At 52.3% G+C, this 16497-nt stretch overlaps 1 protein-coding gene across 1 annotated transcript; it reads left to right on the forward strand.

Annotated features, from left to right (window-relative positions):
* Positions 1-221: 221 nt before the first annotated feature.
* On the forward strand, positions 222-12369 carry HPCAL4 (hippocalcin like 4). Its single transcript, XM_032302526.1, has 4 exons — positions 222-437; positions 6255-6424; positions 6609-6824; positions 8342-12369. Exons 1-4 carry the CDS (start codon positions 278-280, stop codon positions 8537-8539), a joined length of 744 nt encoding a protein of 247 aa, XP_032158417.1. The 5' UTR covers positions 222-277; the 3' UTR covers positions 8540-12369.
* Positions 12370-16497: the final 4128 nt, after the last annotated feature.

A 16497-nucleotide genomic window follows, 5' to 3' on the forward strand; every position in this document is an offset into this window, starting at 1 on the left:
GTTTCCACAGCAACCGTGCGGTTGTTTTTGCGAATCCACTTCAATCATCACTTTTCGCCCCAGACTGCGGCCCGGGGTCTGAACCCTAGGGCGGGGTACCGCTGAGAGCACAGCCCTCCCCCTTCCTCGCGACTCGGAGAAGGTCAGCGCGGGCGGGCGGGGCGCGCTCCGGCAGCGGGGCCTCACTGGTTGTCCAGTCCCCACCTGAAACCCCGCCTGCCACTCCGCCCCAGCGAAGCCAATCAACGCCCGATCTGCTCGGGATGAGGCGGGGCTTATGCAAATCCTGTCGCCTCCGAGAGACAGAGTGATACAAGAGCTGGGAGGCGGCTCCGGTACGGACCTCGGAGAGCCCGGCCGCCAGTCCGCGAGCCAGTCTCGGTACCCGCGGTCCGCCGAGGCTCAGAGCCATCCTGCAACCCGGCGAGCGGCCTCAGGTAACGCGGGCGGGGCCGGGCAGAGGCCCTTGTCCCCTCCCCCTCTACTCTCCATTCCCATTCTCCTCTCCTGCTCCCCTCATTCATCCTTGACCCCTGGTTCCCCCCATAGGCGGCAGCATCTGGGGGGCCGCCCTTGGGCAGGGGACTCCCACCCCAGTCCAGGACCCATGGGTCCCAGGGAAGGGGGCCCAGCCGCCTCCTTACCCCCAGCTCAGGTAAGAACACCCACTGCTCTGGCCCCCCAACTCACTCACACATACACACCTGGGGGTGTGGTGTTGCTGGTGCTTGAGGAGGCATCAATCACCCTTCTCCTTTGGAGATGGGTAATTTGCCCAGCATCATGGCAACCTCCTACCTCCACAGATAGCCCCCACCCACACATCCCCCCAGCAGCTCCCTGTGCACTTCACACCACAAGGCCGCTGCCCCCAAAGACAGCTTCCACCTCCACAGAGAGCCTACTCCCACTTCACATTGTCCCCTCCGACTGTCCCCACCTCCCACCCTTCAAGCTGCCGGAGCTCACAGCATATCTGGAAGAGGAAAGAAGCGCCCCCCTCCCCCAGTTCTCCTCCTCACATTCTCTAATCAGCAGAACCACCCCACACGGTCCCAGGGCTAGGAGAAGTCCCATGCTTGGCTTCTTTCATCCTGGCTGGAGGATGAACCAGGGGCACCACCTCCCAGCACACCTGTCCGTCAGTGTTGCCAAGGTCCCAGACTTCCCTTTTCCCCTCACTCCTGACAGGCACCAAGTTCTCTCACTCTACTTCTCAAACACTTCTAATTTGGATCCTCTCTGGCCTTCTTGCGCCCAGTCACTCCTGCTCTGCTATCTTCCCGCTGTTCCACAAGGACCTGCCAAAGCTCCATGTGGACTGTGTCACTCCTTTCCCTAAGGTGGCCTGAATCTGGAAGGCAGAAGAGATGGGTTAAATCTTGCCTTTGCCTCAGCTGCTGTTTGCCTTTGGCCAAGCCACTTCCCTCTCTGATCCTTCATGAAATGGGGAAGGGGCAGGACAGAGGGTGGACTGGATGAGATGGTCTTAAACGGCCTTCCAACCCTGATGTGCTCTGGTTCTGTGGCTGATTATGAGCAAATGGGACCGTTTCACACTTGGCGTGAACCGTTAGGACATTTCAGAGAAGAGGCCTGAGTGGCGTTAGTCCTCACCAAGGGGACTTGCTTCTTACTCAGGCCTCCCCCTCCCACATGTTCTCCAGGCCCAGACCCCTTCTCAGCTGTTGGGAGTCCCTCCCAGGCCACCAGCCCATGTGGCATGGACAGTTCTGCGGTGGAGGTGGTCACTATGGCCCACATCTTGTTTATCATGCCCTGCCCCTCATTAAGGACAGGGAGAAGACCTGGCTGCTGCCGCTATGGCTGCTGCTTGGAGAAGAGCAAAGGGAGGAGAGGAAAGAGAAAATCTCCTGACCAGGGAGCTGTTGTCACTATGGCAACCGTCTCAGCACCAGCTCCTCTGAAGCTGGGTGAGGATGTGGGATTATTGCCTCCCTCAATCCCTCCCACCCTCACCGCCTCTTCCTCATTTGAAACTCAGGACCCCGAGCTCTGCCCTCTGGAAGAAGCCTCTGAGCACAGAGGGGCCGTGGCTTTGTGTATGAGGCAATGCCATCTCCTTCACGGCTGAAGGGCAGCCCACAAGCAGTAGGCAAGAAGCCTGCCCATGTCCAGCAGGGCCACAGCTCCAACAGAACACGCCATGCCCCCAAGGCCTTTACCTTGCTACTGTGGTTGGCCTTGGGCGAACCCTTCCTTTCCCGGGTCGGGGTTCCATGGTCTCTGAAGTGGGTGCAATGGCAGTAGAACACAGATAAACTAGAAAGCCCGACGCCATTCCGAGGAGGAAGAAGGGGGTTCTGCTCCTCTCATGGAACCCATCAAGGGACATTCATTGAACATCTCTGTGTTCCAGACATGGCCTTTGGGTCTCTGCAGGCAGTTCTGTGCAGCCACAGAGGGGAGAGCAGGACTGGTGTGGGGCAGCTACAAGAGGACAAACCTCAATGATGGGGAAAATGTTTTTCTCACTCTCTAGCTGCCCCGAAGCGGACTTGGCTATAGGGGGAGGGGATAAGCTCTTTGCCATTGAGAAAAAGGCTTAAAGGACTTTTTTTTTTTTTTTTTTTTTTGGCTTGGGCCAAGGCTTAATACGAAGGTCTCTTCCAAATCAGGTTCCATTCTAGAATTCTAGAGCACGGGGTGAGGGTCAGAGAGTTCTGGAGTTTACACGCTTGTGGGGCTCACTTTCACAGCCCTCAAATGCTGAATCCATGCTGCTGACTGTCCATTGTCCAGGCTGGGAGAGGCTGATCATAAGGAAGTGGGCTTCCGCCAGGCCTGAAGGCTGAGGAGAGCTGCATTAGCCCAGATGGGAGGAAGGGATATTAGGGGAAGGGAAAGCAGCTATGCAATAGGGACGTAGGTCCTGGCTGGGTGAAGACTAACTGGAAAGCATATAGTTGTGAGAGGAGCAGTGGGAGGTAAGGCTAGACAGGTGGGCACCTTGATGCCAGATTCTAGAGGATTCTAGAGTGTGAGGGGCCTAATGGGCATGTGCACCTCTAGCCTATATTTTCTGGGCAAAACCAGATATGACATTGTCTCAGAACACAGAAGTCAGAAGAAAGGCACTCCCTCTGAGACCCCTGAGCCCATGGGCATGCCTTAGGCTGCAGTGTAGGACCTCAGCCTGTCAGCTGTGCCCCTGGCCCTGACTATGGGGAGAGAGAAGATATGGTGAAGGTTCTAGAGACACTTGAAAAGAAAAAACAACAAGACTTGGTGACAGCTGGACCTAGGGAAAAGGAAGAGGGGAAACTAAAGGTAACTAAGATCGTATTTCGGCCATGGGACAAGGGAGGGAAGGAAGGAAGGGCTGATGGAGAGGGAAGATGGCCACAGGTTGTGAGTGTCTGATTGTAGATGAGCGGAGTCAGAGGAGATGTTGGGCCATTCCAAGGGATGGATGTTTCCTAGATGTCAGATATGGTGGCCTGAAGCTTGGTGAGATGGTCCCCCTGGGGCCAAGAGGGAGATCAGAGCTAGGGTTTTCCCAGAAGGCAGGCAGGAGTGGGGAAAGTCTGTACTGGACAAGAGTAGCCATGATTTGGAGAGGGTGGTCCAGGCAGGTGGCATGGACTCCGCCTGGGTGCTCATCTGGATTCTTCTACTGACCGGCTGTGTAACTCTGAGCGTTTTCTCCTTTCTCGGGGTTCCAGTTTCCACTAAAATAAGGGGATATCTTGAAGGGACTGCCAATTTTGACTGGCAATGTAAGAACAATAGAGGAAATGAAGAGGGAGATATAGTGTCCAGTAAGCCTGGGACCAGATTTGGGTTGGGAATGTGACCCCAGGACATAGAGAATTGTGGGAAGGGAGCACAGGACAGGGAGGAGGAAAAAGGTGAAAGAAAAGCCACACACACACCATGATACACACACGTACACACACACACACGTGCTCTGACAGATACGCAATCTCATAAAATGATGTGCTCCCACCCACATCCAGCCCCTTACACAGACCCTCGGGCACGTCCCCCGGGAGCATGCTAGAGAGATTTTACTTCCCCTACTGGACACCTCTCTCTCTGGGTTCTCCAGCTTCCTTGACTATACCCCAAGACTTCAGTGTGCTTTGGACTTGAGGATGGATCAACAGAGGGGGAAACCTGTCTTCTTCTGCCCGTAGGTGTCCAAGAATCATCCTTGCACCTAATGTGGCTATTTTAGACTGCACATTCCAGGTTCCTAAGATAGCATACCTCCCTCCCCACCGGCTTCTCTCTTTCCCCCGGGAGCATGGAGGAGTCCTCATGCTCTGGGGGTGGTGAGCGGGGGAGGATGTTGTTACTCCCTTTGCTGCTTGATCTTCCTGTGGCCCAGTGGAGGAGGCCCAGAGATATCCTATGACTAACTTGAAGCCATGGAGCAAGGGAGGGGGTGTGGCAGAGACCCAGCTCAGGTCTGGTTGTTTGGGGCACTCCCAGCAGTAAGGATTAGAAGCCACACTGGCAGGCGGTGGGCTATGGATGTGGAATTCCTTCTGCTAACCTGATGGTTTCCTTTTCCAAGGTATCTTTATGACAGGCTACCCTGCGGCCGGGGTCTAATGCCCTTCCAAAAAGACTAGACAGGTCAAAGTTACCTCCAGGGCTATGTCCTAGGAAACTCAGGCCCTGGAGGGATATTCCTCCCATGGAGGTCAGACAAGAGTGCCCACCTTGAGGCCCTGGCAGGGCCTCACTCCTGATGCATCCTGGGGAGGTCCTGTACTTCTCTGCAAAAACTGCCTCTGTCACAGGCCACATGAAGGGGCTTCTGTTCCCGTGGGGGACTGACTTTTCATCCTCCCCAAACCTGCTTCTCAACACTACCACTTCTCCATTCGGCCCCAAATCTAAGCATCTGCCTCAACTTCTCTGTCCCTCTTACCCCCACATTCGGTCACCAAGCCCTGCTGATGCCCCTCCTAACACACCTCCATCCATCTATGTCACTCCACAGCCTCTGCCCTAGTGTCACCATCTCTCGCCTGAACTATGCAGCTTGCCTCTCTCTGCTCTCTACTTGCCCCCACTCAGGCCATCTTGTACATTGTAGCCAAAGGAAAAATTCCTAAATACATTCCTTCTCTCTCATCCCAGCATCTAGTTCAAGATCTGCCACATAAGCATTCTGTGTTTGTGGACTGAGTGCTATGTTCCTAGCCTTTGCTTTAAAATCCCTATGCGGGGGAGGGGGCACCTGGTTGGCTCAGTGGGTTAAAGCCTCTGCCTTCTGCTCAGGTCATGATCCCAGGGTCCTGGGATCGAGCCCCACAACAGGCTGTCTGCTCCGTGGGGAGCTTCCTCCTCTCTCTCTGCCTGCCTCTCTGCCTACTTGTGATCTCTGTCTGTCAAATAAATAAATAAAATCTTTTGAAAAAAAAAAATCCCTATGGGTATAAGCCAAGCTCCTTGGCAGGGATTGAAGGGCCTTCACAATCAGCCAGCTACCTCTTTGACCCAATTATGAGTTATTGAAGGTTGGCCCATATTTCCTTTATCCCCATCACTGGCACGGGACCTGGCACACACAGTCAGCCTCAGTAAAGGCTCAGGGAATGAATGACTAATGAAAAGCAGGATGAGTCAAGGTCGTCAGTGCTATCAGCTAGGACTTCTCTTTGTACAGAGGAAGGAGAGAGAGAAGCTTCCTGCTGGGATGGCCCTGAAAGCCTTGAGGAAGAACTTGGGAGATGGTGCCAGGGGGATACACGAGGGACCTTCCTCAGGTCCCGGGCAGAGAAGAGCCTGCCCTGGCGGGTGGGGACCAGGGGCCGAAAGCTCTAAATAGCAAGGAGAGGATTAAGACTTTCACAGGGTGTGGGGTGCTCTGCCAGGTGTACACAGGAGAAGGAGGATGAAGACTGAGGCATCCGCGCTGGTCTGGTCGGGGAGAAGGTGGGGATCTGAGACCCGGGGGTGGAGAGGAAACCTGTGTGAGGAAAGAAGAGGCCCTGCCATGGGGGAGCTTCGTGTGCTGGAAGGGAGATGGGACCTCCTATGGGAAGGAGTGTGAAGGACAGGGCCTAGTTGTAGGAAAGTGAGCTTGTTGAGGGTAGTGATGACAGGAGAGGACCCACCCTGCTGTGGAAGGAGGGATCCTGGCGGTGGGAACGTGAGGTCTGTTATGGGAGGGGTCGTTGTGGAGAAAGGGAACCCTGTCCTCTGGGGACTTGGGGGACCGCTGCTGAGGTGAGGGCCTTGCCCTGAACCAAACTGAGGGAGCCCATGTCCCCCAGGCCCTGCCATGGGGAAGACCAACAGCAAGCTGGCCCCAGAGGTGCTGGAGGACCTGGTTCAGAACACCGAGTTCAGCGAACAGGAGCTGAAGCAGTGGTACAAGGGCTTCCTGAAGGACTGCCCCAGCGGCATCCTCAACCTGGAGGAATTCCAGCAGCTGTACATCAAGGTGGGCGGGCAGGGCGGCCGGGGGCGGGGCCAGGGAACCCCAGGGGGCGGGGCAGGCGGGTGTGGGCGGTGTCAGGCCACCTAGGGAGCTCGCCGGACGGCCAGGGGGCGGGGCCACGCAATCGCGGAGACCCGCAGAGACCGCGAGGCTGTGGCTTCGCCTCAACGCTCGGTTCACTCCTCAGTTCTTTCCCTATGGCGACGCGTCCAAGTTTGCGCAGCACGCCTTCCGCACCTTCGACAAAAACGGCGACGGTACCATCGACTTCCGGGAGTTCATCTGTGCCCTTTCGGTCACCTCTCGCGGCAGCTTCGAGCAGAAACTCAACTGGGCCTTTGAGATGTACGACCTAGACGGCGACGGGCGCATCACGCGCCTGGAGATGCTGGAGATCATCGAGGTGCGCGGGGGTGGATGCGGGAGGCCAGGTTGTGCTGGGGTGATGCCCCTCCTATTTTCGTGGCGGGTCCTCTCCAGCCCTCCCCAGGCACCCTACTGTCGGGCCTCAGGAGTGTCCTGGCTGTACTCCACCTGTCCCCGCCTCCCGCCTGCCAGGACCCAGTGGCTAACTGGCACTGGTTGGGGGCGCAGTGTAGGACAAGCCTTGTGCTAAGTGCTTTACCCAGCAACCCTATGGAGTAGGTACTGACAGAAACCCCATTTTACATAGGAGGAAACGTAGTGTAATGGTTCTTGAGTCAAATCCAAGGACTCTTGACTTCAGAGCCCAAGTTTCTAATTCATTATTTTTTCAACAAATATCTATTGAGTGCCTAGCGTGTGCCAGGCAAAGTTCTGTTTTATTAGGGCACTCATTCTATAGTGAGGAGATTTTATTTTTTTTTTTTAAAGATTTTATTTGATAGAGAGAGAGAGCCAGAGAGAGCACAAGCAGGGAGGAGAGGGAGACGCAGACCCCCTCTGAGCAGGGAGCCTGATGCAGGGCTCCATCCCAGGATCCTGGGACCACAACATGAGCCAAAAGCAGTCACCCAACTGACTAAGCCACCCAGGCACCCCAAAACAGGGAGAAGGTTTTAAAACAAGAAAACAACCTGTGCTATGTCAAGAAGTAAGTGTTACGAAGAAGATAGGCGAAGCTGAGTAAGGAGAGTGAGAGCAATGGAGAAGTCTATGGGGTGAAATTTGAGCATCAACCTCAATAAGGTGAGGGAGCTAATCATGTAAATGCCTGGGGGAACAGTGTTCTATGCAGAGGGAACAGTAAATGCAAAGACACTGAGGTGAGGTTATGTTTGCAGTGTTCAAGAGTAGCCAGGAGGCAAGAGTGGTACGAGAGAAGTGAGTGAGGGGAGCGTGGTAGGAAGCGGTCAGGTAGGCAGCCAGGAACCCAATCACTTAGCATCTCACAGTCTGTCGTAGAGATTTGACTTTATTCTGAGTGAGATGGGAAGCCATTTACAGTGCTCTGTTCTCTGTGTGGAGAACAGACTAAGGGCGCAGGAAGGCAGAAGCAAGGAGACCAGTTAGGATCCATCCACGGCAGGCCAGTCAGGAGCTGATGGACACAGCAACTCTGGGGAAGCAGCGGAAGTGATTGGATACGGGACCTGTTGCCAGATTTGAGCTGGCAAGAGTTGCTGAAAGATTGGACATGAGGGAGGGCCAAGAATGGCGTCAGGGTTTTTGGTCTGAACCAGAAGGTTGAATTTTCTATTTACTGAGACTGGGAATGCTGGGGGAAGAGCAGGCTGGAGGTGAAGAGTTGGGTTGTAGACATGTGTGGTATGAGATACCCATTAAATATTCAGTCTTAACGACCACACATCACCTTCCAGTATCCTTGCCATCTCCCATGTTCTCCCTGCCCATCCCCAACCCCCTTCGTTCACCCCAGATCATTCCTGCCCACTGTGAGTGTTCACAGTTCCCCCCTTGCCCCCCCACCCCCACCAGGCTATCTACAAGATGGTGGGCACTGTGATCATGATGCGCATGAACCAGGATGGGCTCACACCCCAGCAGCGTGTGGACAAGATCTTCAAGAAGATGGACCAGGATAAGGACGACCAGATCACACTGGAGGAGTTCAAGGAGGCGGCCAAGAGTGACCCGTCCATTGTGCTGCTGCTGCAGTGTGACATGCAGAAGTAGAGGCTGGTGAGGGGCAGGGCCCCTGGCCAGGAGGGGCGTGGCCACCTCCCAACCTGATGACCTCTCAGGGGGAGGGTACTCTAGCCTCACTCTCTGGCTCACCCACCCCTCTGCCCAAGCCCTTGCTCCCCTCAGTTGAGATCCTTGAGGGACCACCTCACCCTGGAAAAGAAACAGATCCTCGGGTATTCTGTGGTCTAGCCCCACCCCATCTTGGCCCAGAACCAGCATCCTCTGGGCATAGGGAGATGGCTTTTGCCCCAAGAGGCAGGATCGAGGAAAGGGGGCTGCAGGTCTGCTTTGAAATTCTGTTCCTCCTGGGATTACGCTTTACAAGATGTGATCTCACAGATCCCAGTTAAAGGGCCAAAGTGGGTCTGTCCTTTGCTGAGGACCTAAATTCCTTGAAGGTGGTCTCTGCCCTGCCCCCTTGACTCTACCTGGCCCCTCCGGTCCCAGCCTGTGGAGCGCTCATTCAGTCCTTTCTTCACCTAACGTTTATTGAGCACCTGTTCAATGCCAGGCATCTCTGGGTGCTAAGGTTATGGTAGTTTACAAGACACATTCTGTGCCCTCTGGAAGCTCGTAAGGGAAGAGAGGCAAACGTCCAGTGGTCAGAGTCTCAGCTGGGAGCATGGCACACAGCTGAGCAGCGGGCGTGCTGAGGCCAGTTAGTTTGAAAGGAACCATGAAATACCTTCAGCTCACCTCTACCTGGAGCTGTAGAGGGATGAAATGAAAGGTATTCAGAAGTCTAGGAACAGTTGTGAGTGGAAGGTTTAAGAAACACTGATATTTGTGTAATACTTATTTTTTTAGTACCCTTTAAAAGAGCTAAAGTCATTTTATTAGTTTAGGATATTAAAACATACTTTATATTACTTGGTTTCTTGTAAAATGATTAAATGAATATAGAAAATGCTAACTTGGGGAGTGGTGGGGAGGGAGAGCTGAGAAAAAATGAGGGAAAATACCAGCAAACTTACCAAATAACACCTCTGATCAGACTAAGTCCTGAGGCGTCACCATCAGCAGCTTCTGCTGCTTCCTTTTTCATGACCTTTTTCAACTCGCTGGGCAGCTCTCTCTCATCGTGCACTTGCTCTGGCTGGATGCTGACTGTGGAAACAGAAAAAAACAAGGTTTGCTAAGAGTGAGACAAGTGTATCTTCTACATCTTGGTAGTTCCTTTCTGGATTTGGTCTTGTTTCAAGGATGGGCTTGTTCTTTCTGCTATGGAGGCAGAAGGAGCTAGAAGAGAAACGCCCAGCCACTGTTTAGGTTGCCAGACTGCATTTATGGACCAAATGCCTCAAGTGCTGGGGACGTGCTCCATTTGCAAGGCTCTTCCTAACCCCAAATCCTCACTGTGCCAGGTAAATTCATCATCTTCCAGGTGTACTGGCTTTGCTTTCTGCTTTTCTGATTTTGGGTTAGTGAGCTCTACAACTGCATGCTTTGACTGCCAGAAAACTTATCTTGCTTCTTCAAGCATTTCACTTTATTTTCTCCTGTACTTGTGATCAGAAATTAGCTTTGATGTGCAGTGGCAGATTTCCTCTTGAGCTGCTGGTGAAAACAGTCTTGTACACAGGTGCTGTCAGCCCAGGGTAGGAGCAGGGAATGATTGCTGAGTCAGCGGGGTGGGATTGTATCTCCGGGAAAGAGGAAAGGCATGCCTCTTCTGGGGGCTCACCTGTCCCCGTCTCTGAAAGTGGAAGCTCTTGGGGCTGCTGACCTTTGGTCCCAAGCTCTACAGGGCCTTCCTTCTTGCTGCCCTTGAAGGTAGCAAGGCCACTTAGTTGCCACACTCTTTCTGTCTTATGCCTATGACCAGCCATGTGGTGAGGCTGGGAATTTACATCCTCAGGCAGGAACCAGCAGGTTTTTATCCAGTAATGCCTCAAGGAATGTTCCATTGCTCTGAGGAGCGGGTCATTAGGCGTATCCTGTGCTAGTAGTCAGCACCACAGATACATAGATACTTAACAGCTTGGCTGAGCTGAGACTGCCAGACTTTTTACCAAGTGGGGTTCCCATCCCCCAAATGTTGAATCTAACCTGATATATAATCGTACAGAACTTCACAGCTTTCAGAGGCTTGCTTGATCTACTCGATCACATTGTATCCTCTGGCCTGGGGAAATAGAGATTTTCATTCCCTTTCTCCAGACTTGGGAAGTGAGGCACAGAAAGGGGGGCTGCCCTTGTGCAAGGAGGGTGGCACAGGCCAGGACTTGAACCCAAGGCTTTAAGAGGGTGTCGTCCTTCAGAGTTTCTCCCTTCTCATCTCTCTGACTCCGAGTCATACCAAGTTGACTGTGGGGCAAACTAAGTTAGTTTTGGTCTTTGACAAGCTTCCTGCCAAGAAGTTTCTGAGGCAGTGGTCTTCCAAAAAGAAATAGGATCTTGGTTGAACTCCTGACATTTTCAAGCATCTTGTTGTCTGCTTCTGGGCAGCTCTGCCAACAGGTCAGTGCTGTCCTGGGATGCCTCTGACTCTGCACCCTAGAAGCATCTTGCTATATCTTTACCACCATATTCTTCCCTAAGAGAACAGTTTCTGTTTTTCTCCAGCAGGTGGGCAAGTCCTATCTGTGAGAGCATGTTTGATCACCAAGATTTGGACATATCCCATGGCCAAAAATTCACACCCAGCGGTGTGAACACATAAAGCCAGGCTGGGAACTGAGACCAACATCTTGTTGATGAGAGGAGACACAGGCAGGCCAGATCTTGCTCCCACATGCTCCTGGATGTCCCAGGGACTATGTGCTCAGGGGCTCCTGTGGTAGAGCACTGGCCCTCCCTTGAGAAGAGAGGCAGGCCTCTGATCTCCCTGCCAGCTCTGAGGGACTTGCCATAGAGCACATGGTAAGGAGACATTGAATTATGACTGACAGAGACACAAAAATATACAGAGAGTGAAAACAATGATATATTCAAACTCTCCTTTTGAAGTTTTATATCTTCTTGCAGCAAGTCTGAACATATATGAATTAAAAGGTTCTAGAATCTACCTCCTAACTGCATTCTGTCCTTCATCCTTTTGGACTAACTGATGAGCCGCTTATTTCTTATCTCTAAAAACCATCAGCAGGGTCCACTTCAGATGGCTGCTCTGGTCCTTTCAGCTGTAGTCAGGCTTCTATAACTTACCTTTAAATCAAAAGTTAAGAAGATGGAAGCCCATAAGCAAAGGCACTTAATCTTTTACTGACAGTTTCTAGAGGTAGAAATTCATCCTGCTGCAGAGAGAGAGAGAGAGAGAAGGAGGCAAGGGAAGAGAAAGGAAAGAGAATGAGAACAGCTGGGGTTTCTACACAGGGTAGTAAGCTGACACTGTAGATATTTTTACACAAAAATTTACTAAAACAACAATTTTCCTGAAGATCTGCCCTGGGTGAGGTTTTGTTCTGACTTTAGAGATCACTGTGGAAGAAAGAATATAGTTCTTATGTATTTTATTTATCATTTTTGAAAAAAAATTCTTCAAATCCTATAATTGTGAAGAAGTCTCAGAATAATATGGAATTTTCTTTCTGAAATTTTCAAGGTTTTTCTTTTACCTTTGCCAGAAGGTGGGGCAGAACTGGGCCTCCCAGGGCATATGGCCCTTCCTGCTTGGTGGAGGCTGTGGGGGTATGGAGGCCTGGGGGGAAGGGGGAGCTGGGTGCCAGAGGGGGGGCATCCCAGCTCATTCTCTAGTGTGGCCCCTGTCCCTTCCACATGTGCTGCTCCTGGCTGTGGCTGCAGAGACTGTCTTCACTGTTCAACCCTGTGCTGTATGGTGTGTTTGTCACTGACCGTGAATAAAGGTGTGACCATGCTGAGGGCTCTTGCTCTTCCGTAAGCCGAGGTAGCCCTAGGATACAAGACAGGGGGAGAAGAAGCCTAGAGGGAGCTCAACAGTGGGGGTGCCTCAGGAACCTCCTTGGGCCTGAGGGCCTTTTTCTAGCAAGGAATCTGGTTATGTGGAACAGAGACCCACTTGAGCTAGTTCAGAGAAAGGGGTGAGCAGATTTCAAGGGGCTGTGAAGAGGGAAAATCAAGAATGACTTGGCCTCAGAAGGACTGGAACCGACAATAGGGCCTCACCCTTCTCCTTTCTGGGCCTCTCAGGCTCTCCTCCCCTTGGCAATATTTGCATCTGTGTTCTTTTCCTCGGTTTCTCTTCAGACTTCCTTGGTTTCCCTGCAAAAGTGGCTGCATCCCCAACTCTGTATCAAGACTTCCCAGCAGGGGACAAGTCCTCACTGCACCAGTTAGTTCCAATTCTCAAGCAAAAGAATCTGACTGGTTGAGTTTGGCTTATGGTGGGAGCCCTTGGTCCATTCATCAATGGCCACACCAGGTGCTGATACGTGAGCCTGTGGGCGGAGCAGTTTCCCCAGAAGGGAGCCAATGGCAGACAGCATTGGATGTAGTTTCTCCCTCCGTCCAGTGGAAGGCGTCATAGAGCCCCAAGGAATGAATAGTGGGGAGTGGGGAGAAATGCCACGAGCCAGGATTACAATTAATTAAGCTATATGGTGCCCTTTGTGCAAATTAGGAAAAGACACCCTTCTGGGTGTAAACAGCCTCATAAGAACACAGCTGGGCCAGTGGATGGCACCTTTGGCCTAGTGAAAAAGTATACTCGTTCTTCTGAATAAATACAGCCTTGTCATGCCATGGTGCATGGCTTGGCAAGTGAAGCATATCTTGAATTTCAGTCCCACCTGCCCTGCTGGTGGAGGGTGCAATGCATTACCTGTTCCGCCGTCCCCAAGGAGACCAGCCCAGGCCCTGAGACCTTCTGGAACGGAGTTAGTGTTGACGTGTTTTTCTTAGAATACCAACTCCCACCCCCACCCAACACAGTGGCCAGAGAGGCACTGCTTGTTGCAGGGAGCTGGGGGCAGTGGCAGCTGGAGGGGACTGCTTGCTCCTGAAACACTCAATTGCATTAACAAGGATTTTCTCAAGGACGCTTGGAGGGGGCCAGCTTCCTTGGCAGGAAGCAATTAGGACAGAGGAAGGAGGCTGACCTGCCCTCAGGGCAGCCATAAACCTCCGGAGGTGACTCAAGAGCCTGAGAACTTGGGGCTGCTATTCCCCGCTGAAGCCTTGCTGGGGGAATCGGGAGGCTTGTTCCCTACCTACTTGGGGTGCACAGGTCCGGGTCCTGGGTTACATCCTCAAAAGTACCCTCCTGGCCTTCAGCACCTCTGACACAGGTTGGTCTGCCTCCTGCTTTCAGGCTTGCCCTCCATGCCATCCAGGTGTCCCCAGAAATCAGAGTGATCTTCCTGAAGCGCAAGTCTGACAGTGTCAAACTCCGAAATCTCCGCTGTTCCCTCAGTGTGAGTGTGATAAGCTTCCTAAAAGTCCCTTAAGGCCTGGGTGGCTCAGTTGGTTAAGCATCTGCCTTGGGCTCAGGTCATGATCCCAGGGTCCTGGGATTGAGCCCCGCATTGGGCTCCCTGCTCAGTGGGGAGTCTGCTTCTCGCTCTCCCTCCCCCAGCTCATCCTCTTTCTCTCTTAAATAAATAAATAAAATCTTTAAAAGAGAGAGAGAGAGAGTCCCTCAAGGTCCTACAGGATCTGCTTACCACCTGTTGACCTCCAAAGCCTTTTCCTCCCCTACCTCCCCAACCTCCCCATCCTTCACCCTGCACTTGGCCTCCCCATACTGCCCTCCATTTCCCTAAGGCATCTCTCATGCTTCTGTGCTGGTGTGCAAGCCATCGCCTCTCCCTGAGCCCCCATTCCCTATCTCAGTGATGTCCTTCCCTGCGAAGCCCTCCTAAAGCTCAAACAATGACCCCTCTTTCGAACACAGTCCATGATAGCTACCAAACAGTTTTCCATGGGATTATCTGTTAGCTCCAGTTTCCAGTTGAAACTGGAAGCCAAAAAAAAGGCAAGGAAATAAAGGCTCAGGGAATGGCAAGAATACAACTTGAACTCGGGTCTTCTAACATCAAGCCTACTGCTTATTGTGCTTTCTGTGTGGGGGAAGGGGAGAGCAGAGAAGGGTGAAGGGAGCCTTCATGGAGGTGGCTTCTGCCCCAGGTCTTGCTAAAGACCAGCCAACAGGCACGCTGGGGCAGGGCTGGCCAGATGAGCAGTTCAGGTGCGGAGATCCTTGGAGTCATGTGCAGAAGGGTGTGTTCCCGACTTATCCAGCTGCAAAAGAGCTGAACCCTGAGGTTCAGGTTCAGCTGAACCTTGAAGCGCTGGCCCAAGTTCAGCAATGCAGAGCCAGGGAATCCCTGCACCAAGCCCGTGGTCGGAGGTGGCAGAGAAGATAGAGGCAATGGCCAGAAGCCTAATAGAGAGGAAAGAACAGTCTAGGATTGAGTTAGAACCCTTCCAAAGAGGGATCTAAGGAGGATTCTTAAAGGAACTGAACCCAGAGTCAGACAGGATCCTTAGACAGAGGCTTAGTCATGTCCATCTAGATTGGTTGAGATTTTTGGTTTCAAAGGAACAAAACCCAATTCAAACAAGCTCAAGAAAAAAGGGAGGCTTATTGGCTCCTGTAATTGGGAATTTGGGCACTGCTGGGGCCAGAGGCTCAGTGTCGCATCCTCTCTCCTCTCTCCACTTCTGCTTCTCCACCTCTGTGACCTCGCCGTCTGCTCTGTATGGGCTTCTCCCACGTTCTTTCGCCTGCCGCAGGGAAAGATGGGTTCCCAGCTCTCGCTGCCCCAAACTAATAACCCCAGAGAAGAGCCAAATCTCCCAGCAACCCTAAATAAGAGCACAGGCGGGTGGCTCAGCTGGGGTCCCAGGCTCTTTTCCTTGTTCAACTGCTATGTCCAGGGAAATAGGGTTTCTGATTGGTCAGGTCTGGTTCAACTGCTTACTCCTGTGACTGGGGAGGCCAGGCTCCTGAACTACAACTACCCTTGAACAATGCAGGGATTAGAGGCACTGACCACCCCCTACCACCGAACATTCAAAAAACACACCTATGCATTTGGACTGCCCCCAAACTTCATTTTTACAGCCTGCAGTTGATGGAAAGCCTTACTGAGAACTAGTGGATGAACACAGATTTTGTATGTTATATGCATTATACACTGTATTCTTACAGTAAAGTAAGCCAGAGAAAGGAAACTGTTTTAAGAAAGCCATAAAGAGAAAATATATTTATGGCACTATATGTATATTTACTGAATAATTTATTTCAATATATTTATTGAAAAAGTCTGCATTTAAGTGGACTCACACACTCCAAACCCATCTTTTCCAAAGGATAGCTGTAGAAGTGGATGGGAAGGGTTGCTAGTCAGACAAAACCAGTAGCCACCAACTTCGGGGAGGCATTAGTTGAAGTGATGTGGAGAATCTCACAGGACTTTAGTAATGCACATTATTCCCTGGCCTCAGCTGGAGACTTGGGAAGCTGTCTGGACCAGAAGCAGCTTCCTGCCAAGGCAGCATGGTCTCTCATTCAGGGGATCGCTGCTCCCTCTGCACAGCTTTTTCCATCTTTCTCTGCTGATTGGCTAATTCTGCTTATAGAGTTTTTGCCCCCTCTTACCCTCATCTTGCACATGGCTGCAGCCTGCTGAGGCTCACCCAGATCTCTGTCCAAGTCACATTGCCAGAGGGTAGGCAGACGGGAGAGGGTTTGGGGCCATCTATGGAAACTATCAAGTCTGGAGAAGAAACATACTTACCCCGATCCCAAATTTTGTTATTAATTCCCCCTTCCTCCCACACAAACTTTCGTTGGTTCCCCCCAGGACATGGTGGAGGCTGGGCATATCTTTCCATTCTGTACCCCCTTCCAGCCAGATGCCTTCCAGGCTAAGCCAGTATGTTCTTCTGCTGCTCCCACTCACCTGTATGGACTTCTAGGCTCACACAGAGATGCCCCTTGTCTGCTTCCTGACCTGTACTCCAGGACAGGTGACATTAGTGGCTGCACCCCGGGCTCTGCACCAAGAGGGGACAGTGCTCTG

The sequence above is a fragment of the Mustela erminea genome, chromosome 10 (assembly GCF_009829155.1).
Source record: "Mustela erminea isolate mMusErm1 chromosome 10, mMusErm1.Pri, whole genome shotgun sequence".
NCBI classification, from domain to species: Eukaryota; Metazoa; Chordata; class Mammalia; order Carnivora; family Mustelidae; genus Mustela; species Mustela erminea.